This window comes from Cynocephalus volans, chromosome 1, assembly GCF_027409185.1.
Source record: "Cynocephalus volans isolate mCynVol1 chromosome 1, mCynVol1.pri, whole genome shotgun sequence".
NCBI lineage: Eukaryota > Metazoa > Chordata > Mammalia > Dermoptera > Cynocephalidae > Cynocephalus > Cynocephalus volans.
This window is the reverse complement of record NC_084460.1, coordinates 3,801,200-3,828,570: the sequence shown is the minus strand read 5'-3', so window position 1 is coordinate 3,828,570 and position 27,371 is coordinate 3,801,200. Positions and strand designations below refer to the sequence as shown.

At 50.2% G+C, this 27,371-nt stretch overlaps 1 protein-coding gene across 1 annotated transcript in view; it reads left to right on the top strand.

The window, feature by feature from the left end:
• The first annotated feature begins 1,437 nt into the window (after nucleotides 1–1,437).
• TEAD4 (TEA domain transcription factor 4) overlaps nucleotides 1,438–27,371 on the top strand; it is a 69,898-nt gene continuing 43,964 nt past the window's right edge. Inside the window, exons 1-3 of the mRNA XM_063074914.1 lie at nucleotides 1,438–1,469; nucleotides 7,191–7,876; nucleotides 8,191–8,310. Coding sequence (XP_062930984.1) covers nucleotides 1,438–1,469; nucleotides 7,191–7,876; nucleotides 8,191–8,310 — 838 coding nt within the window. The remainder of the gene's footprint in view (nucleotides 1,470–7,190; nucleotides 7,877–8,190; nucleotides 8,311–27,371) is intronic.

Sequence of the window (27,371 nt, the reverse complement as noted above, 5' to 3'; positions counted from 1 at the left end):
CTTTTAATTCCATTTTTTCACAAACTTTTTAAAGCTTGCACATAGGATCTTGTGCCAAGGAAGTACAGGACCTCAAAGCTGCTTTTTCTCAACCACTGTGTGGAGACTTTTTTCTTTTTAAATGTCCTCTTCTTTTGCCAATTATAACTTATCAGTTAAGTTGACATCCGTCAGTTCAGTTATAGTAACCATAATTCCCTTAAGACACATAGACGTCTCGCTCCACAGAAAACCTTGGCATGTTGCAGGCTGCCCTTTTCCTCAGCCTCCTGCTCCTGTAGACAGGATGGCTTCCGACCATTGCTCACCCTGTGTCTAACATCTGCTCCTCTCCTGTCCATAGTCCTCTTCCCCATGTGGGCCCCAGCCAGGCACTTGCCAGTTTCTGTCCTACCTCCTGAGACATGTTTCCTGACTATTTGCATATTGGATCATTCTGCCTCTTCTCCTGCTTTGAGCTCCTTGTTATCATAGTCAATACATATTCTCTAAAAGTCTCACAGTTTTTTTCAACCAATAGACTTCCCTCATCCACAAAAACCTGGGAATGCCACAACAAATGAAGGATTCGCCATTGGCGCTCTGTGAGAACTTCAGATGGTTTCGTGGCACCACCCACTGACCAAGGATGCACATTACAGCTGCGTTGAAATGAGTGGACGAACCACATGCTCACACATCCATCCACCTGAGGGGGGTCACACAGGGCTCAGCGTGACTTTAACACCCGCACCATGTTATCACGTCCCTACCAAGCACCCATGTGTTACAGCAGGACTCCGTTCAGAAGGTCAGAATAATGTTTCTGGGGTTTAGGAACCAGTTGAGGTGTGCCAGGTAAAATGCCCAGGATTTGGCGGGCCCATAACAAGCTCTCAGTACAGAATAGCAGCAAAGATCAAAATTGCCATTTTTATTAATGTTCTTTTATTTATTTTATTTTATTTTTTGTCTTTTTCATGGCCGGCACTCAGCCAGTGAGTGCACTGGCCAGTCCTATATAGGATCCGAACCCGCGGCGGGAGCGTCGCTGCGCTCCCAGCACCGCACTCTCCCGAGTGCGCCACGGCTTGGCCCTATTAATGTTCTTTTAAAATGGAACAATGAACTTTTTAAACCATGCAGTCACATAAAATGGCTTATAAATGCTTGCAAAGCAAATGTAGATGGTTTTCCAGGAAATGCAATGAGAGGAGAGAGAAACAGGATGGTTTAAATGGGAAACTAAACATGCAGGTTCTCATTGCAGCCGTAATCCTACCTCCTTTCAGTACTTTGTACCCCTCTCTCCAGTCTTACCTGAAGTAACATCCTAGGCAAAAATTTGCCCTGATGTTAATAGAAATTTCTGAAATACTTCAAATATGAAATAGTCCTCTGGGATTTTTCCCGGCTCTGCCTAGGCTTTTGGTCCATTGGACCCAAGTGCCTCCCAGCATGTCGGTGGCCCAGGAGTGCAAAATAAGAGAGTGAGCCACAGAGAGGGTGAAGCTGGGGGGACCAGGTGGGGGTGGGACTGCTCCTTTTATTACACATCTTTGGTTTAACAGAGTGGTTCTCACGCCTCAAGGTACTGACATCTAGTGAAGCACTCTCTGCCTAGATTCTGTCTCTTGTTAGGATTCTCAAGTATCTCAAGAACAATTATCCAGCAATTCTCTTCTGTAGTTTGGGAGCAGGAAGCTTAGGAAGGAAGAGTGATCTGAGGCCAAAGGCAATGACAGGCAGGGGAGGGCTAGGAATTAGATCAAGATTTTAAAAGTTGGGTCTCCATTCATTTTCTATGGAACTAGTGCATGCTCAGGACAAACTATATCAGTATAAGATAGAAATATGTCCTTTAAAAATGTTTCCTGGGCCGGCCCGTGGCTCACTTGGGAGAGTGTGGTGCTGACAACACTGAGTCAAGGGTTAAAAATCCCCTTAGTGGTCATCTTAAAAAAAAAAAAAGTTTCCTGATTATGCCTTTGGTCAGTCTTAGGTTATACTATATCGGGTGTATAGGTGGATAAAGACAGAATTATACACATTTGAAAATGATAATTTCATATGGTTTTAAGAACTGTTTTAGAAACTACACAACAAAAGTCTCCTCCCGCATCTGTTTTGTCCTTCTCTTCCCCTGTCCTGTAGTTACCACTTTTTAGTTTCTTTCCCACCTATCTTTTCAGCGTTTATGCTTCCAATCTTAGTACATGTGCTGCTGAAGCAAGCACTTTCCAGTGTTTGTGCAAAAATAAAAATGTGTTTGCAATTTCTCGCCCTTTTGCACAAGAGGCAGCATACTGCATACATGGTGCTGTAGCTTGCCGTAAGTGTCCTGGAGCTATTTCCGTATCAATAAATACAGTCCCTCCTCGTGCTTGTTCGTGAGCCACAGTACTCCATTGCCGGAATTACCACAGTGTTTTTAACTAGTCGCCTACAGAGAGGCACTTTGCACATTAACACATTTTATCAACATGTTCTGAGCATATACTGTACAGTGCTCCAGGGACACAAGTTACTTTAATCCTCTTCTTTCTCACTCTTCACACTCAGTAACTCTCATAACTTTACATCTTTACACTTGATGTCTCCCATAGTCCTGAGTTCTTTCCTGAGCTCTGCAAGTGTTATCTAACTGCCTGCTGGACATCTTCTTTCAGATGGTCCACAGCCGTGCTGGCCCACTTGATAGTCACTAGTCACACGTGGCTGTATATATTTAAATTAACTAAAATACAATTTGGTTCCTTAGTCAGACTAGGTACATTTCAAGTTCTAAATTAACCACACGTGGCTAATGACTGCCGTATTAGACATTGCAGATAATGTTTTTATCATTACAGAAAGTTCTGTTGGTCAATGTTCACTGGTCCACACAAATCTCAACTTCAGGTTTTCAAGCTTAATTACCTTCTTACCAATTCTTCTCCCGTGTGGAAGTTACTTGTCTAGCTCCTGCATCAGACCGTTAGAAGCCTGAGGGGCAGGGATTGTGACCTTTCTGTTATCTCCAGGGCTTACCTAGCACGGTGCCAAGGACATCATATAGATTCAGTAAATGTGGAATGAGAGAATGAGTGATGAGGAAACTCAGGCTCATTTAGTAGATGGCCAAAGTGATTTAAACTCAGATTAACTCCCCAGCAAGGTCATACTACACGGCTTATGTTAACTCTCGTTTTCAGAATATTGTATCAAACAGGATTACTGAAGACAATTTTAGCTGAACAAGGTTGGAAGCAGTCTTTCCTCCTTTTTGATTTTTTTTCAGGAAGACCTTAGATAGCTGATACTGAAGACCTCATGGGAACCTCAGAGACAGCCCCCAGTTATTTGGAAATATGCTGAATGAGTCAGCGCAGACTGCCATAACAAAGTCCCCAGACTGGGGGGCTTAAGCAACAGAAGTTTATTTCTTACAGTTCTGGAGGCTGGAAGTCCAGGATCAAGGTGCTGGCAGGTTGGTTTCTTCTGGGGCTCCGTCCTTGGCTTGCAGACGGCTGCCTTCTCGCTGTGTGCTCACATGGTCGTCCCTCATCTGTGCTTCCTGTGTCCTGATCTCTTCTCATGCGGACACCAGTGGCATTGGATTAGGGCCCACCCTAATAACCTCATGTTAACTTAATCACCTCTTTTAAGGCTTTTTTCCAAATACTATGACATTCTGAGGTACTAGGGGTTAGGACTTCAACATATGAATTGGGGAGGTGGACACATTTCAGCCCATGGCATACTGATTCCTAGATAGTGGACCTAGAGCCTGTTCCTTTTTGCATTCCTCTCTGATGAAGAGATAATAGGACTAATATTATGCTTATCAAATTATTGACTGCTTTTATTCTACAGACAGGGAGAAAAAGACTCTAAACAACTTTGATAAAGGTCTGCTTTGTCCTTCAGAACATGAGATGAAGTTCAGTTATTATAGAGTGATGAGAGCTCTGAAGGAAAAAAGTAAATGGAAACAGGATGGAAAGGTAAAAAAAAAAAGTCACAGCTGAGGACAACCACAGTAGGAGTCAAGCACACAATATTGTTAAGGTGGGGAGGGGGCAGCTTTGGAGACATCTCAAAAGGAACATATTTGCTTTTTACCTAAAGGCTAGGAAACAATCTTCCCTTACTCTGTTCTTGTCAATTTCTTATTAGGCTACTGAATCCAGTTGTTTGTTTGTTTATGGGAAATGGTTTGATTTATTGGGGAAAAAGTTTCTAGAGTTATAAACTGGGGCTCAGCAATAGTTGAAACAAATATTTAGGATAATGAGTGGATGGGTGAAAAATGTGGAAGACTTTTTTTTCCCACTACTATACTAATGAGGACTGAAAGACTTAATCGTTGGTGTTTCCACATAGATCCATTCACTGAGTTCTTCTAATTACATATAACCTCCTTTATCCCCCCAGCTTTATTAATGCATAATTGACAAATAAAAATTATATGAATTTCCAGGGCACAATGTGATGTTTTGCTATATGTATAGGGTTTTGTTTTGTTTTTTAAAGATGTGGAGAAATTAGGGAAGGGTTAGATAGATAGTTGTAATCACATTTCCCCCCGATTATAAAAGAAGTACAAGTTTCTTATAGAAAATAAATAATAAAAATGAGAAAATAAAGGATTCCCCTCAGTCTTTAAACTTGCAGAGATAATTATTCTAAAATGCTTTTCAACATCTTTTTCAAAAACAGGATCACCCAGGACTGGCCACTTAGCTCAGCTGGTTAGACAGTGGTGTTGATAACACCAGGTCCAGGGTTCAATCCCCGTATGGGCCAAAGGCCAAAAACAAACAGAAAAACCAGGATCATCCTGTATATATTGTTTTTAGAATCTGCTTTTCCATTAAAAAAAAAAATACTGTTATAACAGCTGCAAAGAATTTCATCACATAGATGTGGTTAATTTATTACAAGAATGGAAATACCAAACAACACATGGTAAAACTAATTAATATGATTTTTAACTTTGCTTCTGGAATATAACCAACCCACATCAAAACCAGCTCTGACCACACCCTTGTCCCTTCCTTCTGCACCACCCATCATCAAGCTTGAGGAAGGGTCCATTTGTAGGACTAGGTAGAGTGGTCTGGGGATCCATATTCGTCTCTTCCAGCTTGACCCAGACAGATGAAATATTTCTACTAATAGATTCACTCCTGAGGGTCAATGAATGAGGTTCCTGTTCCTTTTTTTTTTTTTTTTTTTTTGTCGTTTTTTCGTGACCGGCACTCAGCCAGTGAGTGCACCGGTCAGTCCTATATAGGATCCGAACCCGCGGCGGGAGCGTCGCCGCGCTCCCAGCGCAGCACTCTACCAAGTGCGCCACGGGCTCGGCCCGAGGTTCCTGTTCCTTAAGAAATGCAAATGCCCCTGTGAAGGGCAGGTTGTGTGTATAAAAATCACTGGCAGTCTTTAACCCTTCAGAATTTGCATATCTGATAACTTTCCTTTACCCAGAGGGTCCTCAACAGCTTGGAACCTAAGATCCCCAAAAGCACAAAGCTCTCTAGAAGCCTTAAGTGCATGGACCAGGAGGCCAAAATCCTGAAGACACACCTTTCCAGCTTGGATCACTGATGGTCTTGGATGTTTAAGACCTGCAGGGAAAAAAGAAACCCATCTGATATCCAGGTATCCTCTCAGAAGTCTGTGCTGAATGTGACACCCAAGGGTGGCTTTCCTGTCTCCGCTCTGGACTCTGGTCTGCCTCCTCTCAATCCTCTGAACCTGGCTGAACTCAATGTCCACCCCACCCTATTGCCTCTTTTGTTTGAATTTGTATCTCAGTTAATGACACCATCAATTGTTCAACTGTTAGAGTTTAGATTTTTGTTTTCTCTCTCACCTTCTGCCTCTGGGATGCTTCCTAGGTCCTCTCCCCTTCCTCAACCTTGGGACCCCTGCCTGAGTTTACTGCACTTGAGTCTCCAATCCAACCCAAGACTGCTGCAGAGGGTCTTCCTGATGGTGACGCTGATTATATCACACGGTGCCCAAATCTTCAGCATTTCATACAACGATCTTCACAACCTGGCACCCACTTCTTTTAATCTTATTCTCCATATCTCATTCTCCAGCCACACCAGCTTACAGGCCTTTCCTAAACGTTCCTTGATTATAGGGTACCTTACCTTTGCGCTACTCCACATGACCTAAATGGAGTTTCCAGTCTGAATTTGGCAAACCCTCATTTATCTGTCCTTCAAGAGGTAGGTTGAACGTCACCCCTGTAACGTGGATTTCATTATTCCTTCCCTTGGGTTCTCATTGAACTTTGCATAGTTTTCCGTCTTCTCATTTAGATTGTGACCTTCTTGAGCGCAGAGACCTTTCCCTGCACTTAGCATAGTGTCGAAGTCAACAGACACTGAACAAGTGATTGTTGAATAAACAGTCATTGCTGACAGTGGTGCTGATACACTGCCTCGTGTTCCAGTCCTCCCATGTGTATGAGGTGTGACCAAGCCTTGATATGACTCATTATTCAATAAGCATTCCAGAATTTATATATCCAAATGAGGGCTACTTCTTTCAGTGCCTTCACGTTGTGAGACTGCATACTTAGTCTAGCGAGGCTAACGTTGCTCAAACACTTTTGGAACACCTCTCCTGGAAACAACTTTGGCATTTATAGCACTTTCTTTTCAATATCTTCCATGGTAGCATTTTTTTTTTCATTTACCATTTATTACGGTATTATGCACTTGTCTATCCCGGGCACTATGCTGGTGCTGGGTGAAAGATAGGTCAGTCAGACATTCATCCTGTCTTCAAGGAAGTTTCTGGTCGGCAAGGGAGATAAGATCTGGACAACCACTGCCAATACTAGGTGAGGTGATAAAGTTTCACAAGAAGTTGGATTTGTTTTCTTGGAAAAAGCCAAAAGTCCTTTGGTTTCAGCCTCCCAACGAGGGGGATGATAGAGCTACCTGATAACGTACCCCTTTAAGCCAATGTCTTCTGAAGATTTCCAAACAGGAGCGCAGTGTGTTTCCAGCACCCTCTTCCCCGAGAGTTTAAGCCCGACTCCCGCTGTATGGCAACGCTCTTCTATACACCGAGTCTTCCCAGCTAAGTTATCAGCTCTGGGAGGGAAGGGCTGAGGTCTGATCCTTCCTCTTTTCACAGCGTCTGCTGGACGCATCACAGCACCCTTGCTCCCATGCGGTTCACTCTTCGTAGTGACCGCTCTGCAGATCCCCAAGGGACAGACGAGGACAACTGAAAGGGCTAAAGCTGCGGAGGGCGAGCTTGGGGGCGCTGGAGGCGGGTCCCGGCATAGAGCCGGGGGTTCCCCGGAGCTGGCGTCCGTCGGCGGGAGCCGCGGGGAAGGGGGCAGCTCTTCCTGCGCGTCGGGCGCCAGCCCCTTCCCCGGCCTTCCGCGGACTTGTGCGGCGGGACCCCGAGGGCGGCAGGACGGGGCCAGAGCCGCGTCTGCCACGGGACGCCCCCACCCGACGGAGAGGAAAGTCTTCAGCTCCGGGAAAGAGTCCGGACGCCGCCAGGAGGGGGAGGAGCCGGGGGCGCGGAGAGGAGGGAGAGTCGGCGCCGGGAGACGAGGGAGGAAGGTGCGTGTGCGGCGCGCGGGGGCGCACGCGGAGGCCGCGGGAGCGCGGAGGGGTCCACGGCCGGCCCCGCCCGGGCGCCCCGGCCCGGCCCCGCCCCGCGGCCCGGCCCGGCCCCTCGCCGCCCGCGCGTCCCAGTCTCCTCCCCGAGGTGCCGGCGGCGGGGTCGCCACTCCCTCCGGCTCCCTCCCTCCGCCGCGCGCATCTCATACCAGCGCTCATTCCGTACATTCCAGCGTCCTCCTGCAGACTCCGGGCCGGGGCCGGGGACGGCCCGCAGCTCCCGGCCCCGCCGCCCGCGCCGCCGCGTCCGCCAGGTGAGTGGCGCCGCCGCGCGCCCCTCTCTGCTCCGCCGCGCCGTCCCGCGCCCCGCGGCCCCGCCTCCCGCCCGCGCCCCCTTCCGCTGCCGCTTACTCACCCTCCAGGAATAGGGCTCTCCAGCGCCTTCCCGTCAGGCCCGCTCCGGGAAAGCCACTCCCTCCGGCGCTCGCTCGCGCGGCGCGGCACACCGGGGCTGGCGCGGCGGCCCGGCTCGCACGGCGCGGGGGGGCTCGGGCCCGCGGCCCCGCCTTCCCTGCCCCGCGCGTCGGCGCCGGGGGCTCTGCTCGCTCACCGCGCGTCGTCCCCGCAGTGCCATCGCCGGCCTCTCGGGACTCAGCGGAGCCGCGGCTGGAGAGTCGGCGCTCGCTCGGGGCGGACCCCTGGGGAGTGGCTTGGCGCACGCAGCCCACCCTCCCGCACCCTGGGACCGGTAAGGCCGGGAGCGGGGAGTCGGCAGGGCTTTGCCCGAGGGCGGGCGTCTGGCGTGGGGAACTCTCCGCGGGGACGGGATGGGAAAAGAGCCGGGCACGTGGAGGCGCTGCGGGGACGCGGTCGGGGCGGGGGTGGGCGCCGGGAACTTGGAGGGAGAGGGGTCCGGGCTGCCGAAGGGACCAGAGAGGCAGGACCGAGCGCACCGGCGACGTGAGAGACCCAGCACCCCTGCCTCTTTCAGCGGGGCCCTTTGGGGCCTGGAAGAGCCCTCTGGAGTTCCCTGGAGGTAGGTGCCTGTTTTCAGGGCTAAGGCGATGCGAAAGTGTGGGGACCTCTGGGAAAGCTCCCGCTCCCCGCAGCACTCCCAAAGCCCGCGGTGAACATCTGCCCGGCCGGCAGGCCGCAGGGGATCTCGCCTCTGTGCACGTGCTGCCAGGGGGACCCCGGCACACCTCCCGCGTGTCTCTGCTGTGTGAGTCCACGGGCCGTGTGGCTGTGCGAGTTTCCTCAGCTTTGGGTGTATGTGGGGGTGATCGCTGTCCCCGTGTGACGCCCTTTGGCTTCCAGTAGGCGTATTTGTTTGTGCTGAAGGTGAGTGACAGTGTGTATATTTCTATTCAGAAGGGCGCTGTCGTCTGTCTGAAAGCGCGAGTGTCTCTGAGTAGGTTTGCATCTTTCTGTGAGGATGTGACAGTGTCTCTGGTTGTATGTGCGCAGGGATACGTTGACTGTGGTTGTTGGAGTGTGTGACCCCCAGCCTTTATTTCCCCCTGGACTGGGAGGTGTGTTCGCGGGAGAGTGGATCCTGTTCTTGCCTGGAATAGTTTAGAGAACAAGCTGGTAGAAGGCTAAAGGCAGTTGAGATCTTTGCCTTTAGGTGATGGGGTGGGTTGGTGATAGTGTGAGTTGGGAATGTTTGTGGGGGTGCCCCCCCCAAAAAAGAGGAGACTTGGATGTTAAGACTTATGGAGCTAATGCTGTAAGTTGGCCCCAAGGACAAATAGGTATCCCGTAACCAGCCCGAACAACTTCTTACTGGCTCAGCTCTCCTTGGAGCTGACCAAGCAGTCCAGTGGAGGAATCCTTCATTCTTCACAACTTTCTAGACCACTGGACACTGTCCTGGGGGAAAGGAAGCGAGTAGCTCACTGCACGAGCGCGTCAGTGCGGCCTGTCTGGGAAGTCAGGGCTGCTTCCCATTTGCTGGTTGTGCCTGGGAGATTGGCAGAAGTCAGGGCTGCTTCCCACTTGCTGGTTGTGCCCGGGAGATTGGCAGAAGTCAGGGCTGCTTACCATTTGCTGGTTGTGCCTGGGAGATTGGCAGAAGTGACGTAGCACGTGGTGGAGCACGGATGGGGGCTGAGGCACGCAGGCAGACCTAGCATCGGAGTTCTGTCCGCATTTCCCCCACAAGACTAAGTGGACGTGATGTTTAGGGCTTGGAAGGAAGGAGCGAGAAACTCTCAGAGGGGTGGGGGCTCTTGTCCTCGCGCCTCCATTCATCCACCTCAGGATGTTCTGGTGGGAAACACCTCACTGTCTCACCTGCTTAGGCAAGGTGTGTGGCTAGTCTAAAAGCAGCACTGATGGAGTGGGAAGGGTACAGGTTTGGGGTCAGACAGACCTGGGTACAAATCCTGGCAGCCACACTACCTTTAAGGCTCTCAGGCTCAGTTTCCTGATGAGTAATATGGGATGGGGTGGGGGGTAATTAAGATCTACCCAGAAAGTTTGTTGTGAAAATTAATGTTTGCAAAGAGCCTGGCACATCCCGGGGACCCAATAGATATCGTATCCAATGTTTCCTAAGCTTGTTTCAGCAAGGAACCTCTTTCTTCCTGTGGATTAGTGTTCTTCAAGTTAGTGTTTCTCTGAACATCCTTTGAGAAACCCTGTCCTAGTCATCATGTTTATTTAAGAAACATGAATTGAGCATTTACTTAGGAAACGAGGGTGGGTAGTGGAAGTGGGGGGCAGGGCTTGCCACTGGGACATGCAGAGTCTCCAACTCTTATGTTCTAATTCTAGTTTTGCCTTGAGCCCAGGGTGCATTTGCTGAACATTACTGGATACTTTATTTATTTATTTATTTATTTATTTATTTATTTGGTAGTTGGCCAGTAAGGGGATCTGAACCCTTGACCTTGGTGTTGTCAGCACCACACTCTACCCAACCGAGCTAACCGCCCATCCCCGATTGGATACTGTAATGTTAGCATCTGGGGAAACTGAGGCCCCTAGAGGAACAATAACTTGCTTAAGGTCACATAACCAGTAAGTGGCAGAGCTGGGACTAGAACCCACTCTTCACTCTGCATTCTTTTTTTCTTTTTTGTATTCATTTTTTCTCCTTCGCTCTGCATTCTGTCTCCTGCTCTGTGGATCCCACACCCCGACACCCCCCACTCCCCCAGCCACCTTCATCTAACAGTCGTGGAAGCTGGAACAGTCACTTGGGCGATGTCTACCATCTCGCGGCTCAGATGAGATTGTTAGGAGGCAGAAGTACTCTCTGGCGTGTCAGCAGAAAGCCCTTGGCTGCCAGGGAAGGAGCTGTTTTACTGTAGAATCTGAGAATGCCAAGTTGCACAGGGCTCTCCGGAGATATTTAAAACACACCCTCCTTTCTCCTGGGTGGTCTGTACATTACTCTGCCGGGTGGAGAAGGGTCTCCCTATCTTTTTAGATCTCCTGGGGTGCAAATGTCACAACCTCCTTTGGCTTCCCTTCTGGAGTCTTGTGCTGGTAACTGTCACCAAGCAGTACCTATTGCCAAGCCTGTGGCTCCTCCTCCTCCTTCCCAGTTGGAAGTGGAGGACATTGGTCCCCAGCTTTGCTTCTTGCCTTTCCTGTAGTTGAGGTCAGTCCAGTGGTGGCTGGAAATTCAGGGCTTGCTTGGGCGGCTTTACCTTGCCTGTCTTCCTGTGCCTCATGACCCTTTGTTGACAGGAGTTGGGATGACGGCTCCTTTAAAGCTCTGAAATTGGAGCTGAACAGCTGCTCTCCAGCACCCCCCCCCCCCCCCCCCCCCGACAGGGGGTGGGTAGAGCCAACCCAGTGGCCCAGGTGGGGGGGGCGGGGAGGGCTTTGTCACTGGGGAACACAGAGTCTCTAACTCCTATATTCTAATTCCAGTTTTGCCTTGACCTCTTCTGAAATGACAGCTCTTCCCTTGCTTTTGGTTTTTCTGTCTAGATATCGGGGAGATTCTAATCACACCTGTGTGATCTGGCCCTGGGCCCTTCAGCTGGTAGGGACTGGAGCTTTGGGAGAAATTCCACTAGAACCCCAGTGTCTAAGACCTGTGCCCACTCCTGCATTTGATACAGGCAGGCTCCTGGGAAAGCAGGAGGACGGGCAGGCTCCCTGTAGCGTGGCCGGCACCTTGGCCTGCTGTGTGTGGGCACGCAGCCCCAGGGGTGGGGACTCTGCTTCCTTTGACCCAAACTTCACAGGAACAATGGACTTGAGAGGAGTCACCAGGGGCAGGAAATGGGAGCTGTGGGAAGGCAGGGGTGACCCTCCTGGGGGGTGGGGCTGCACATCCGGTGGAGTGCTGGGACAGAGCAGAGGACACTGGGAGGGGTGGGTGACACACAAGGTGGGCCTCTGGGCTGGGGCTCTCCTCTAAAGGGGGCTGTGGACTCAGAGGAAGCCTGAGCGCCCACTCACTGTTTGGCTGAGCGTTCCGCTTTGTGTGCTGCTGGCAAAGGTGCTGTGGTGTCCGGCAGCCTCTGCTCAGGCCACGCTCAGCCCGGCGGGAACCACGTCTCCCCTTCCCTCAAGCCCCTGAGATGCCTTCGCAATCATCCCGGCCAGGATGAAAGGCTGGTGTGGCTTCTTCCTGGCTGATCTCCATCTCAGCAGCGGGGAGCCTTGAGTCATAGTCGTCGGGCAGGGAGGGACTGAGCAGTGGGCCGAGGGCTGGGTGGGGAGTCAGCAGGCCTGGGTCAGCCGCACAGCAGGCGGGAGGTTCCTGCCTGAGGCAGGTGGGGAATGTTCTGGGCGGCAGAGAACTCTTATCTCGCCTTCATCTTTGAGAGGGCAGAGCAGACTTTGTGAGAGGGCCGAGGTGCGCTTTGGGACAAGTGAGTCAGACCACTCAGGGCTGCTTTTTGTGAGGTCAGATTGCCACATTCTCACAGGTCAGATTTTGGGGTCCTGAGAGAAGCCCCAAGAGTCGCCACAGAAACACGGCCAGGACCTGGGAGGAGGGCGTGGGGGTGGAGGTGACAGACGCCGTCTTGGTTTATTTCTTCAGGGGGGAAAGGTGGGGATTCTGGATGTGGCAGATGCTAAGCTTCTTATTGATTGCCTGTCCAATTCTAGGTCAGAGTTTTGAACACACAGTCTGTGCAGACTTTGCAAGTGAAGCTGCGACAGCTGGTAGCCAACACGCGTTCACGCTACCAAGTCTTGGGGCAAAAAGTTACACAGAGGTGAATCTGAGTGGAGGAATGTTCAGTAAGGATTTTCCGTCTAATGATTTTCTGAGGAGCAAGAGAGATGATGTGTCCTGGCTGATACAGCAGTGAGGAGCTGGCGGCACGCGTCCCCAGGTACCAGTACTCAGCACACGTCACCCAAGGGGGTTTTCGTGGTGTGCCACCAAGCTCTCTTTGGCTTTGTCCTCTGTGGACACTTCCATAGGAATGAGCCCCTCTGTCAGCCTGTGTGGCCCATGCCCTCAATTTCTCATTTCTGTGGTGCTTAGGATGGCAAGCTTTGGGGGACAGACCAGGACTCACAATCATCTCATTTGACTGGAACGCTGAGACGGAGTAGAAAGATGAAAGGAAAACTGTTTTTCTAACTCTTAAAATTAATACACGCTTATTGTAGAAAACCTGGAAAATAAGGAAACTAACGGAAGAGAAAACAAAGTGGTACGTAAGACCTCAGCTCAGGGATGAGTTAGTGTTTTGGTCTATGTCTTGCCAAATTTGTGTCCATGCAAATCTACGAGTATATATTTTAACATAGTTGCAATTGTCCGTTATCCTGTTTTTTCTCGGCTGAACTCTGCATACTAATATCCCATGTCATAAAAGATGATGAAAAACACTAATTTTAAGGGTCTGCATAATATTGCATTATGTGACTATAGCTTAATTTATTTAACTGAGCCCTACTGAATTTTTAAAAATTGTTTTCGGGCCGGCCCCGTGGCTCACTTGGGAGAGTGCGGTGCTGGTAGCGCCGAGGCCGCGGGTTCGGATCCTATATAGGCATGGCCAGTGCTCTCACTGGCTGAGCGTGGTGCAGACCACACCGTGCCGAGGGTTGTGATCCCCTTACCAGTCAAAAAAAAAAAATTTTTTTTTTTTCTTTTCAATTTTTAGCCATTAAAGATTATTTGGCTCGAATCCCCTTACCGGCCAGCAACCCCCACCCCCCCAAAAAAAGTTTACTTGGTGTTAGGGCTGGCCGAGCAGCTCACATGGCAGTGCATGGTGCCTATAACACCAGGGTCAAGTGTTTGGAACCCTGTACTCGCCAGCCACCCCAAAAAAACAAAACCAAAGAACAGTACTTGACATGGAGCAATGCTGAACGTGTATAGTTATCTCAAGATGAAATCTAATAGGTTTAAATGTAAAACCCTGTATTTAAATTCAGAACATCAGTTATATAAGTATAGAATAGGGTGGGACATACTATCATATGGGGGAAGGAAAAAGTTGGGGTTTTTGGTTGCTGAAGGAGGGGGAAGGAAAATGAACATTTATTAAGTGCCTACTAGGTGCCAGACATTATTCTAGACATTTCTGCCTTAGTCATCTCGTTTTACCCTCATAGCAGCCCTGTGATGGGGGGTTATTTGTTTGTGTTTTTTAACCTCTACAGAAGAGGAAAAAGTTACACAGAGATTAATGCTGAGGTTGGGGTTTGGGATCGACTCTTTCCACTGGCGCATTAAACCTTGAGTCTGCAGGGCCAGTGGTGTGGTGAGTTCTGTGACACTCCAGCCACGTTGGTTTTGGAAGGTGGATACTTCCTGACCTATTAAATATTGAGCTGGCTGTTATTGTGAATGTCTTAACGGACGTTGGATGAGGACTTAGAACCTGCCCGTCCCATCAGGGTGCTGTCATCTCTCACTTGCAAAAGGCAGGCACCATTTGCTGCAATAGCAGATTGGGTTCATCTGATCTGAAGTCTATTTCGTTATGTGGAACTACAGAAAACTACATAGAATTCCATTATGCAGAAGTGTGTAGAACTTGTCAGGGATGCTCTGGAGAAGTCTCTGCACTGGGTGGGGAATTGGACTAGATGACTTCTAGGGCCTCTGCTTCCTTGAAGATTCTGTGGTTCTGGGCCTCGGTTTCTCCACATAGTAGCATGTGCGGTTGCACTAGATGACATGTGAAGTATTCTCCTGCCTTGACATTCTGGGATTCCTGCTGGAGGGAGGGAGATCTTAGCTCTCTCCAGAGCCAGAGGTAAAGCTGGGAGAGGGGCAGTCCTAGGAGGCAGAATGTGGAGTGGTGGGAGTGATGGCCTGGCCCCTGTCCCTGTCCTCTGTACACGCTCAGTGCACCGGGTGTGAAGGACAGTCTGCACCTTAGACAGCAACTCCAGACTGGTGCTGTCTAATAGAAATAAAAGTAAGCCACATAATATACAATTTTAAGTAATCTAGGAGCCACATTTAAAAAGTTAATAGAAACTGGTAAAATGAGTTGTAATAATATGATAGTACTTCAAAAAGTTCATAGGAGAAATAGAATTAAAAGATAATATAAATCCTTTCATGAACTTTTTGAAGACCCTTCATGTGTTTTATTTATAACCTACTGTATCTATAATATTATCATTTTAACATACCACCAGTAGTAAAAACTATTGGTAAACATCTTTTTCATACAAAGTGTAGGAAATCCAGTATGTATTTTACACTTAATGGCACATCTCAGTTCAGACAGCCATATTTCATGTCCGTAATAGCCACATAAGGCTAGTGGCTGCTGTGTGGAGAGTGTAGCTTTGCAGCCAGCCTGCCTGGGCTTGAATCCCTGGTCTGCCACTTACCAGCTGTGTAACCTTGGGCAAGTTATCTAAATGTAACTTGTCTCAGTTTCCCACCTCTGCAAAGTAGGGATGATAATAATAGAACCAACCGTATACAGTTGATGTGAAGAATTAAATGAGTTAATATTTGGAAAGTGCTTAGTTCTTTGCCTAGCACTTACTAAGCACTGTATAAGTGTCAGTCAAATAAATGACCTATAGGTGGTCCTTAAAAACTGGTCAAGCTGGAATTTGTAAGAGGGAGAGGCCATGATATGCTTGGAAAAACCCAGTTGTAGAGTGGGCCTGGGAGTTACTGGTAGACTATGCCTGTACCACAGTAGTTCTGCATAATGAACTTGAAATCAGATTGCTGCAAAGAGGACCTGCCTTCTGGAAGTGAGAAATGACAGCACTCTGATGATGGGACAGGTTCCAGTCCCTCAGCAGTTGTGTCCTGGGCATCTGTCTGCCTGGGGCTTGGAACTGTGCTGGGTGATAGACAGGCAGGAAGCAAAAGCATCCTCAGAAATGCTGCATGGTAAATTGCATGACCTCATGTTGGAAAGGGAGGTGGGGTCATTTCCAGCACTTGGAGGTTTAAGCAGTAGTTGTGCTGCTTATGCAAGAGAAGTAAAGCTGTATCAGTGGGTTCCGATGCCCTCTTGAGCACTGCCTGCCCCAGCACTGCCAGCTCTCCTCTCTTGTCCTCAGCCGCCTCTGCTTGCACCTGCCCTGGGCCTATCCACAGCAGTCTCAGAGCATGCACTGTGTGTCTGGCACTGCGCTAGGTGCTGTGGGGGCAATATGGATAGAAGACCTGGTCCCTGTCCTCAAGGAGCTTGCTATCCAGTGGGGGAGACAGACAGTGACTAGCTAACAGGAATAACCTGCAAGATGAGAGAAGGGCTAACTAGAGGCACACACAAGTGCGGTGGGGGTGCCTGGTAAAGGGTGATTCATTCTGACGGGGCTGGGAGGGGTCAGGGAAGGCTTCACAGAGCAGGAGGCACTCGAGCTGGCTTTGAGGATGGGTAGGGTTTTGTGTGTGTGTGTGCGAGGGAAAAATACCTGTGAGAAGAAAGAGAAATGTGATTTGAGGGCTGTAGTCATAAAGTGATTAGAGGAGGGGAGATAACACCTTGTTTTATGAACAAGGTGGATTTGAGCTGGGCCCTCTCGCCAGGATTAGGAAGACTTAATTTTAAGTTTACTTTTAATTTACCTACAGCAAAATTACTCTTTACTGTATACAATTTTATGGGTTTTGACAAATGCATGGAGTTGTATATTCACTCTGCTGCAATCAAAGTGCAGAACAGCTCCGTCTCCCAGACAATCCCCTCATGCAGCTGCCCCTTGGCGGTCCAACCCCGTACCCCCCATGCCCCTCCCCTGGCAACATTGATCTGTTCTCCATTCCTGTAATTTTGCCTTTTCAAGAATGTCATGTCAGTAAAATCGTACAGTTTTGTAGCGTTTTGGGTCTGGCTCCTCCATTCGGCATGATGCCTTTGAGATTCATGCCATTGTCACGTGTGGTATATTGATAGTTTGTTCCTTCCCATTGCTGAGTAGTAACCCATCATGTGGCTGTACCACAGTGTGTTTACCCATCACAGGTTGAAGGACGTTTGGGTTGTTTCCAGCCTCCTTTAACTATGCATAAAGCTGCTACTAATATTGGTGCACAGGTTTTTGTGTTAATAGGCTTTCATTTCTCTTGGGTAAATACCTGGGAGTGGGATTCCTGGGCCATGTGGTAGACATATGTTTAATGTTTTAAGAAACTGCCAAAGTGTCCTCCAAAGTATATACCATTTTGCATTCCCACCAGCAAAGTACAAGAGTTCTATTGTTCCACATTCTCATCAGCACCTGGCATTGTCAGGTTGATTTTGGGCTTTTTTCTACCATTCTAATTGGTGTGTACTGGAATCTCACTGTGGTTGCAATTTGCATTTCCCTAACTCCTGAGGCTGCCAGAGGTCTTTTCATGTGCTTATTCGCCATTTGTTTTACTTCTTTGGTGAAGTGTCCAAACATTTTTGCCCACTTTTTTCTTTTGATCGTTTTGAGATTTCTTTAATTTTCTGGGTTACAAGTCCTTTGTCAGATATATGATTTATAAATTTTTGGAGAAAATTCATTTAGCAAGAAAATCTCTAAAAGAAGATGATGGGTGTGGAGGGACCTGAAAGTGAGATCAGAATCTGGCAAAGGTGGGCCCAGGCATGAGGAGTGGGTTACACCTAGAGAATGGCCCATAAAGAAGAGGAGGATCTTCCGTGAAGTGCTGTTCCTGAACCTGCCATTGAGTGTGCTTCAGAATAAGAAGCACATGTGGGCGTCATGGCTTGCCGGTGTCCTCCTTGGCTGGCCAGCTGTGCCTCGTCCCCTCCCTCCGTGTGGCCTCCTGCGTTAGGCTGAGCTTGCCCCACTCAGAAAAACAAATGCTGGTGCCCAGCCTGGTTCCAGCCACTTACATGGCCTTGTTTCCCAACTGGATGACCATGCATTCTGGAATGAGAGGTGGGGTGACTGTCAGACCTGCAAGGATAAGCCACTGGGGGTGTGGCTGGTGTGAGAGGGCCAGTGGGGGTGAGTTTTCTGGGTCAGGGTGGAACCTCTGTGATGGTGACCTCAGCCCAGGGTCTGAGGGCTTTGGGCCATTAGCAGAATTTCTAAAACATCTCAGTTGTTGTCCCTATCTCTGTCCAGGCAGGGTAGCTCTGGAACACAGCATTTCTATGAAAAATGACCAAGGCTAAGATGAATGCCGCCTCCCACCTCTTGTCCAAGCTCAGTCCTCTGTCCTCAGATCTGTGGCACTGTCTAGATGCTGGAGTCTTCATTCTTCTCAAGGATAGGCCCTTTTCCAGAGGTGATGGGTCCAGAGGCGGAGAGGAGGGCAGGGCAGAGGAACCCTGCTTTCCTGGAGCTTCTAGTGCCGGCTGCCTCCAGGCCCTGCAGGGCTCCTGCAGCCCCCTGTGTTCTGGGTTCTGGAGGGCTGCTTCTCAGCACTGAGAACCGCCTGGGTCCTTCTTCTGCCTGGGCGGGGCATGCTCTGAGCCCCACGCAGGGTGCCTGTGCACAGGGGCGCCTGATCTGGGCTCATCCTCTGCTCCTGCAGGGTGGGGACAGTCTGTCTGTTGTCCCCTGAGGCTGGGGAAACAGGCATTTGGTGTTCTGTCAGCACCCTGGACTTTGAGGGGACTCAGTGGCAAGTCCTGTCATGCAAAGACCCTGCTGCGTCTGTTTCGAGATCCGCATTTCTACAGGGCAGACCTGTGTAAAGTGAGGGCAGCTGGTTTGGTTCAGTACTTTCATGACTTTTGATTTCTGCTTTATTTTAGAACCCTGAAGAAGGCTGTGAGGAGAAAAGAGTGCAAGGCTTACTTTCCCCGCCATTTTTTTTTAATAATCGACTTTATTTTTTGGAGCAATTTTGGGTTTACAGAAAAAATTGAGCAGAAAGTACAGAATTCTCATGTTTGCTCCCCCACAATTTCTCTGTTATTCACATCTTGCATCGGTGGGGTACGTCTGTGACAGCTGCTGAGCCGTCCTGCTCCACCGTTACAGTCCACAGTTACCGTAGGGATCATGCTTCGTGCTACACATTCTGTGGGGTTTGACAAATGTGTAATGACAGGCGCCCTCCATAGCAGTATCAGACAGAATATGAAGGTATTTCAAAAAGTTTGTGGATTCTTGTAGACCTCGTGTAGCTAAAAAGAAAAAGAAAACAAGTTCACGGAAAAGTAGGATTAAAAGTTAATACAATTCTTTCCATGAACTTTTTGAAGTCCACGTGTGGTTTCACGGCCCTGAAAATCCCCCGTGCTCTGCCTGTCCATCCCTCCTCCGTCCTGCCAGCCCCTGGTGACCTCAGATCTCTGTCATCTCTGTGGGTTTGCCTTTTCTAGCAGGCCATATAGTTGGAATCATTCAGCTTTTTCATGTTGGCTTCTTTCCCTTAACAATTCAATCCCTTAAGTTTCCTGTGTCTTTTCATGGCTTGATAGCTCATTTCTTCTTTTTTTGCTGAATAATATTCCACTGTCCCCACCTTTTCTTGGCAAATGGGGACACAGGCCCAGAGAGGGAAGTGACTGGGTCAAGAGGTTCCACGTTCCATGGAGAAGCTGAACACGGAGCCTCGTTCGCATTCCTTCCACGAGCCTGTCCCTAGAGCCTCCGTGCCAGGCAGTGTGCTGGAGCCTGAGGCCAGTTCTGTCACAGCTTCATCACCCCCTTTAGTGGCTCCGGGGCAGGCAGCAGAGGGGGGAGGGGGCGTAGGACGGTGGACACCTAATTGCTGTGACCCACTTCCTGCATGTGTTAGGCCTGCAGACACCCACGTCCCTGACTGCTGGGAAGGGGTGGCCGGGTGCTGGGTTCCAGCTTCCACCTACGGGGGAGCTGAGGGCTGGGATGTGGGAGCCCGCCCTGTCCTCAGGCCTGGGGACAGGGTGGAAGGAGACTGCGTGGTTGGGCCGTGGGCTCGCCGCCTAGACCCACTTAAGAATCTTCTCTCCCTCCATTTCTCTTATCTCTGAGCTGCCCTTCCCACTGAAGCTCCTCCTGACCTGCTTCCCGGGACTGTCCCCACCTGTTTACTTATCTCCCTTCACTCCTGCTCCTCCCTCCACTGGTCCTGCAGCCTGAATCGCCAGCCCTCCATCGTCCCTCTGCAGGGAGGACGCAGCAGTGACCTCAGATGTGCAGGACCCCTCTGTGTGCCAGGCTCTGTGCCTGTACCTTAGGGATATGACTGAATTTCATCCTCACAGCAGTCCTGTGAGAGGGGAACGTTATTCCCCCTTGGGTGTGCTTGGAGGACAGTGAGGCTTCGGGAGGTCGAGTGGCTTGCCCAGGATTCCAGGGTCCCTGGGAGGCTGAGCCGCGATCTGAGCCAGGCCAGGCGTTTGGAGCCCGAGCACACGATCTGCCTGCCGTGCTGCTTTCCCACCCTTCCTCTCTCCTGGCTGGGCAGCGCTGGAGCTGAGGGGTCCAGTGCTCCTGCTCATCCTCACCCTGGCAAGGGTTGCAAGATCTTACCCCCTTTTCCCTTCCTTCCTTTCACCCCCTCCCCATCCATCTGGTCAAGAAGCAGGGTGTGGCCATCATCCCCACACCTAAGGTTGGTAAGTGGGTGGCATGGCTGCCTTGCCTGTGCTCCAGGTGCTTTTCCTGCTTGCTGCCCTTGACCCTGACAGTGGCTCTGCCAGACAGGTCTTCTCAGCCCCTCCTGACAGGTGCGGAAGCAGGGGCTTTAGCAGTTCAGCTGGTCATTGAACAGCCACATAGCTGGCAAGAGGCAGGTTTTAACAGGTCACACGACTCTGAAGCTGCTTTATTTTATGTATATATGTATGTATGTATTTAGCCTGTAACCTTGGCATTGGTGTTACCAGCACCACCCTCTCCCAAGTAAGCTATGAAGCTTCTTTAAAGTGTACCAGACTGACTGCTGTGCCTTCGAGGGAGGGTGTCCCATGGTGGGAATTCAGGGATTGGGACACCTAGGTTTTGTTTGGTCTTGTTATTTAGTGAGAAGGGCCTGTTTCTGGCCTCCAGCGAGCCCTGACCTGGTGTTCTAAGGTCACTCTGGGATCTGTGTTTTTCCAGCTGAGTACGTGGCCCAGCCTTTCCCGCTGTTTCTCTGCAGAGCTGTCTCCTCCTTCCTTCCATCCCTGGGGATTCTCTTGTCTTCTCTCTCTTTTCATTTCTGGCTGTAAATGGGACATTTTCATTTGTCCTCTGTATTTTGGGCCCAGGTCCATCACAGTAGCCCATCTCCTTCTCTGTCCCTGTCTTCTTTTTCCCTTCTGTCTCCTGTTGCCCTTTAGAAATTTTTTTTGGTTAAAATATGCATAACATAAAATTTACAGTTTTAACTATTTCTGAGTGTATAGTTCAGTGGCATTCAGTGTTGTGTGACCATCACCTTCCCCATCTCCAGAACGTTTTCATCATCCCAAACTGGAACTCTGTGCCCACTAAACAGTTACTGCCCACTCCCCTCCCCAGCCCCTGGCACCCACCGTCCCACTTTCTGTCACTATGAATTTGCCTATTCTAGGTAGCTCACAGAAGTGGAATCATATGGTATTTGTCCTTTTGTGTCTGGTCTATTTCACTTAACATAATGCACGTTGTAGCATAGGTCAGAATGTCTTTGCTTTTAAAGGCTGAATAATATCCCATTTTATGGATATACTGTATATTGTTTATTCATTCTTCTGCCGATGGACATTGGTGCTGTTTCCACCTTTTGGCTAACCTGGTGCTTTTTGACATTTCTCTCTATCAGGCTTGAAATTCCCAGAGCCTTGAGCTCCATATCATTAAAATCCTCCCCCTCATCCCAAGACATTTATCTACAATGCTTTAACATGTTATCCTCCCTACGTGCAGTGAGTTCTTGTTATTTGTGGTTGTTATGCCCTATATGAAGTTGAGGTGAACACTGAATTAGGAAATACTGAACTATTGCCCCAAAGAGAGATACAAGGTTGGGTTCCTGCGAGCCTCTGGTCACATTTTTGTCAGCTGATTGATTTATAATATAAGTGTGTGTGTGTGTGTTTGCAGCTGGCCGGCATGGGGATCAGAACCCTATTATGTGTGTTGTTGTGTAAAGATACCTTATTTAATATATATTGTTGATTCGTTAACATTGAACGTATGGCCAACAGCACTGTATGAGGGTACTTCAAAAAGTTCATGGGACAACTTGCATTATCTTGTATAATTCTATTGTTCCATGAACTTTTTTTTCCCCTGTGAACTTTTCAAAGTTCCATCGTATTATACATAGACGAAACTTATCTAAGACGTGCATTTTCTCCGTAAGGCACGTCATAGCCTTCTTGCACTAGGTACACTGGACAGCACTTCAGCACTACGCATGGGGCTGTTTTAAACAGCAAAATCACCAACAAAAAGCACAAAAATGTGAAGAACATGGCACTAAATAGTCTGTGAAAAGGACACTTACTTGCAGAATGACAGCTGAGTCAAGAAGGCAGAGGGCAGCCGTGTTTGACCTCAGCTGGGAGCACAAATATCAGACAACTCTATATTTGTGGCAGCTCAGCACATGCACTTGTCTGTGAATGACAATGACAGCTCTGCAAGTGTTGAATTTTGGGGTTGAGATTTTAGCAAGGAGGCAAATTTGCAGACATGGAATCCATAACTGTTCTGCGATTCATGATGAGTGACTGTACCCGCATCTTCACAGTGACTCTGCACCCCTGACACAGCCTAGACAGAAGGACGGTGACGGCAGGACTGTGTCTTATTTGACCTTGTTCCTGTCTTAGTCCGTTTGTGCTGCTGTAACAGAATACCACAGACTGGGTAATTGATAAAGAACAGGGATTTACTTTTTACGGTGCTGGAGGCTGGGAAGTCCAAGGATGAGGGGCCTGACTCTGGTGAGGACCATCTTGCTGCATTGTCTCATGGCAAAAGGAGGAAGGGTGAGAGAGCACAGAGGAGAGAGAGGGAGGGGAAGGGGGCCACTCTTTTATCAGGAATCGACTCCTGCGGCAACAAACCCACTGCCGTGATGACGGCGTCAGTCCACTCACGAGGGCTCTGCCTAATCACCTCTGAGAGGACCCACCTCTCAACAGTGTTGTATTGGGGATTAAGCTTCCAGCACATGAACTTTGGGAGACACATTCAAACCATTGCAGTCCACAATGCCTGGCATATAGTATGTGCTCAGTGTACAATTTTGAGGGCTGGCTGGTTAGCTCAGTAGGTTAGAGCGTGGTACTGATAACTCCAAGGTCTAGGGTTCGATTCCTATACCAGACAGCTGCCCCCAAAAAATCAATATGCAGTTTTGAATGAGTGAATGAAAGACATAGGGGCTGAAGCACGAACAGTGCGGTGTCAGGCAGGAAAATAAGCAGGAAGGGAGAGATTTTTGGCTGGGGAACCTGCTCATCCACCTACGTGGGTCGCCTGCTCCTGTCCTTCCTAGGAACAGCCCTCTCTTCCCGTCTTCGAGAGGGTGCAGATGACGGTCATGGTAGTGGTCACTGTGTAGCAGAAAAGCGCAGGCCTGAGATGCCGTTCTGGTCCCAGTTTTAACTAGTTGTGCGGCCTTCACCTCTCAGGGCCTCAGTCTCCTCTCCGGTGAACTGGCAGGCACCTTGCTGCTCCACAGTTTGCTCCTCAGTCACACAAACCTGGGGAGCCCTGCAGCTCCCGGCAGGGACCTTCACCAGAGGCTGAAGGAGCAGCGGGTTCATGCTAAGAAAGAGACCGGGAAGGCTCTCGCCTCCACAGAGAGCAACTTCTCCTGCTGCCCTCGGCCGCCAGCCCAGAGTCTGGTCCCGTCCCTGTGAGTCTTCACATCGGACGAGCATCCCTCATGCTGCCGAGTCAGCCCACTTCCCCCTCCTGCTGTCCACAGAAGCGTTGGCAAAATAGGTGAGAGAAGCGTCGTGGTGCGCAGGTGGCGGCGCACGGCGGTGACGGGCTTCGGAGCCGGCAGACTGCGCCTCGCCACTTTCTAGCTTTGGGGCTCGGGCACAGCACTTCACCCTGAAGAGCCTCAGCATCTTCATCTGCGAAGTGGGGTGGGGACAGCTACTTCACAGGGACGTTGGGAGCACTCGAGAAGATGCAGTCAAGGCTTAGCCCAGGGCCTGGCACAGATTGGGCGTTCAAAACTGGGACCTCCTTGTATTGATATTAGTGTAGCTCCTCTCTGGGGAGCAGAATATGTGTGTTCTGCAGGGGCATCTGCCCAGTACACAGGGGCATCTGCCCAGTACGCACGGGCTGCACTGTGTGCTGCCTGAGGGACAGGTCTCCCTTCCTACCCCAAATCCCCTGTCCTCATCCCCTTCTCTCTGGCTCCTGAGTTGGAAGTCAGCATGGAAGACAGAGGACACCCGACAGGCCGAAGCAGTCCTTGCCAAGGCCAGAGGAGCGCTGTGGGCAGTGAGTGCTACAGCTTAGAGCCTTTGTGGCCTGGGGCTCAGGGAGCCCTATGGGGTTGTGGGCAGGCCTGGAGTTGAGGTTGATGCATGCAGTGTGCCCTGTACCTTCTGCCTCAGGCGTCTAATGCTTTGCAGCACCTACGTGTTAACATATCTGTGCCAGCCTCCTGCCCCTCACTCAACACCTGAACCCCTTAAGAGCCTGAACTCATTTCTCCAGAGTTGTCTGAGAATAGATGCTCAGTAGATGTTTGCTGATGGACTGTTGGCAAGAACTGGGTACAGATGCCCACCCCGAGCAGGGGAGCAGTGTGAATACACTTGGGGTTCAGGAGATGGTGAGAAGACCAGGGGGCTGCAGGGGAGAGTGGAGACGAGTCTGGAAGAAGGCTGGGGTCCACTGTTCCTACCTTTTCCCCTCTCTCTCTTACTTTAAGAAATGAGGTCAGGGCAGTGAGGGCTCAGAGACCCCAGAATCGGGCTGTTTGCAGCAGTATCTATTTTTGGGGTTTTTTTTGGCGGCTGGTGCAGGGATCCGAACCTTTGACCTTGGTGTCATAACACTGTGCTGTAACCAGCTGAGCCAACTGGCCAGCCCCTGCTGCGGTGTCTTATACCTGCTTCTGCTTCAGCAGGTGCAGCACCTCACGGCACTGGCACAGTTGGGCCCAGTCCAGCTGGGATGCACCGGGGCAGTGATGGGAGCAGCCATTTTCTTCTCTGCTGTGATACGTGCTGGGTGGGGAAGACCCACATTCCCTCCAATGTAGATGTTTACTAACCACAGCTGTGTAGGGCTGGGACAAAGCGCCTGGGATTCAGAGGCATGACACCCCCTGGCCTTGGTAACCAAGCCTTGCAGATAAGTCCACGAGCCTGAAGAAAGATTCCTGCGCTGGGTTGAGGCTGAAGGAGACATTAGCCAATCTCTTGGCCCCCTACATCTTTATACCTCTGAGACTCGTGTATCTGGAAGATTAGGATGGGTTTTCTTTTCTTTTCTCAATTTTTCTTTTTGCTCCCAGCTTCTCAGTTACTGGCAGCCACTGGGATGAAAGGCGGGCGTCTTTCAAAGGGCCCAGGGAGGGACGCAGCTGAATAAGAGCTGAGGCAGCAGTGGGCCGGGTGTCAGCCCACAGGGAAGAGGATCGGGATGTGGCTGGAACCTGTAGCCTGGACCCCAGAGCTCTTGGAGTCAGCGGTGGTGGCGAAGGGCAGAGGGAATCATTTCTATCCTTGTGATAGGGAGACTCAGGCCCTCTCCTAATTGTCTAGCCCTGTCTCTCCGATGACAGCAGGCCAGACATAAACTTTCTGAGCTTCAGTCTCCATCGCTTCCACCCTGGGGTTGGGGAGCATGGGGCGTTGGTTTTAACATGTTGACCACAGAGAGTTAGAGATGCTGGGGTGGAGGAAATGAGCAGTAGATCGTCCTGGACTGAGTTAGGAAAGGTGTCAGTGGAGGAGTCAGCTCCTAAGGTTGACGTCCGCTACCTAAATGCCCAGCGTGGAGCCAGGCGTGGCGGAGGATGCTGATCTTGTACTCAAGTTGGGGAAGCAGGTGAACACAGGGGACGTCACTTTACAGGACCAGGCCTCGTCACACATTGATTGTGTGCTGCAGACTCTAGAGGATAGGCGGATTTAGGCAAGGCTTAGAGGTCACTGAGGGTCTTGGAAGGCTGCTGAAAGGTGGGCTTTGAGAGTGCAAGATTACCAGGCTAAGGGAGGACTTTGGGGTCTGAAGTCTGGTTTTGCCACTTTCTTGGGGCAAATTGTCTGCCCTCCCTGAGTCTTGGCTTCTCCACTTACACTTGGGGATTGTGAGTCCCTTCCTCTCCTGAGAGTGTTTTTGGAGGAGCTTATTGTTCTGATTATTAGGAAGATCTCAATAAAAATCCATAAATTCCTGATTCTTCTGAAAATTCCTGAATAGCCAGCATCTGTGTGCCCTGAGCTACAGCAGCATGTGGTCTGGGCTTGGGGTTGCCCTGGGTAGGCCATCTGGAGGCTTGGGTGGGGCCAGGCAGAGCTGGAGGCCCCTGGGCCAGGACCTGAGAGCCAAGCCAGAGATTATTTTTATCCCTCTGTCCATGGCACATGGCCCAGGCTCAATGGTGCCATCTGTCCCCCCCGCCACCAAACTCCTACCCTGGCAGGCCCTTGAGGGTCACTGAGGAACACATGTGGATGGGGAGGAGGCGGGGGTCCCTCTCTGGGCTGGTGTCGGCTTACCCTCCGCTCTATAGGCTGCAGGGCAGGGCACGTGGGAGGTTCGCCTGGTGGGGGCCAGCAGCTGCCAGGCCTGGGGCTGTGGGTGTGGGAGGGGCTGGCCAGTTGTCGGGTGGACCAGGAGCAGCAGGGCCACACAGGGCTGCAGGCAACTCCCTTTTGGTACCGAGTCCTGTGGCCCAGGGCCTCGGGTGATCTGCTGCCCTGCTTTCCCTGGGACGGACCCAGTCTTGGGACGTGGAGTGCAGGTTCTTAGAAAACCCCACTCGTGGGTCAGAGTCTGGCATGAGGAGTCTCCTGTACCCCCAGGTCCGGTGTTCTCCTGGGCTGCACCGTGCCCAACTTCTGCAGGGACTGACCGTGCTCCTTTCACTGGGCCAGCCCAGCTCGGCTCGGGTGAAGGAAGGGGAGCTCTGAGAGGGGCATGGCAGGGAGGTGCTGCCCGCCTCCCCCTCTCTCCTAATCTTGGCCTCCACAGCACCCTTCACCTGGTTTGGAGTTTACGTCTTTGCTTTGTGTCAGGTCCGAGAAGAAAATCAAGGTTAAAGCCAGGACTTTGAGGCCTTAGGTATTAATATTATTAATTAACTAATATTAGGTGTTAGGGCTTGAAGTATATGTACCTGTCAGATCTGTTTAGGGCTTTAGACCTTCCATTGGAGGCATCATTTGTAGCTTAATAATAATGATGATGACAAAAAATAGCTCTTTTGAGCACTGACTCTGTGTCGAGTTCTGTACTGTGTAACTTCTTAACTTAGTGGCTGTCACATGGGACATCTCTCCACAGCAGAGCAGTCCCCCAGCCTTCTTTGAGCAAAGCCATGGGTGAAAGACTGCA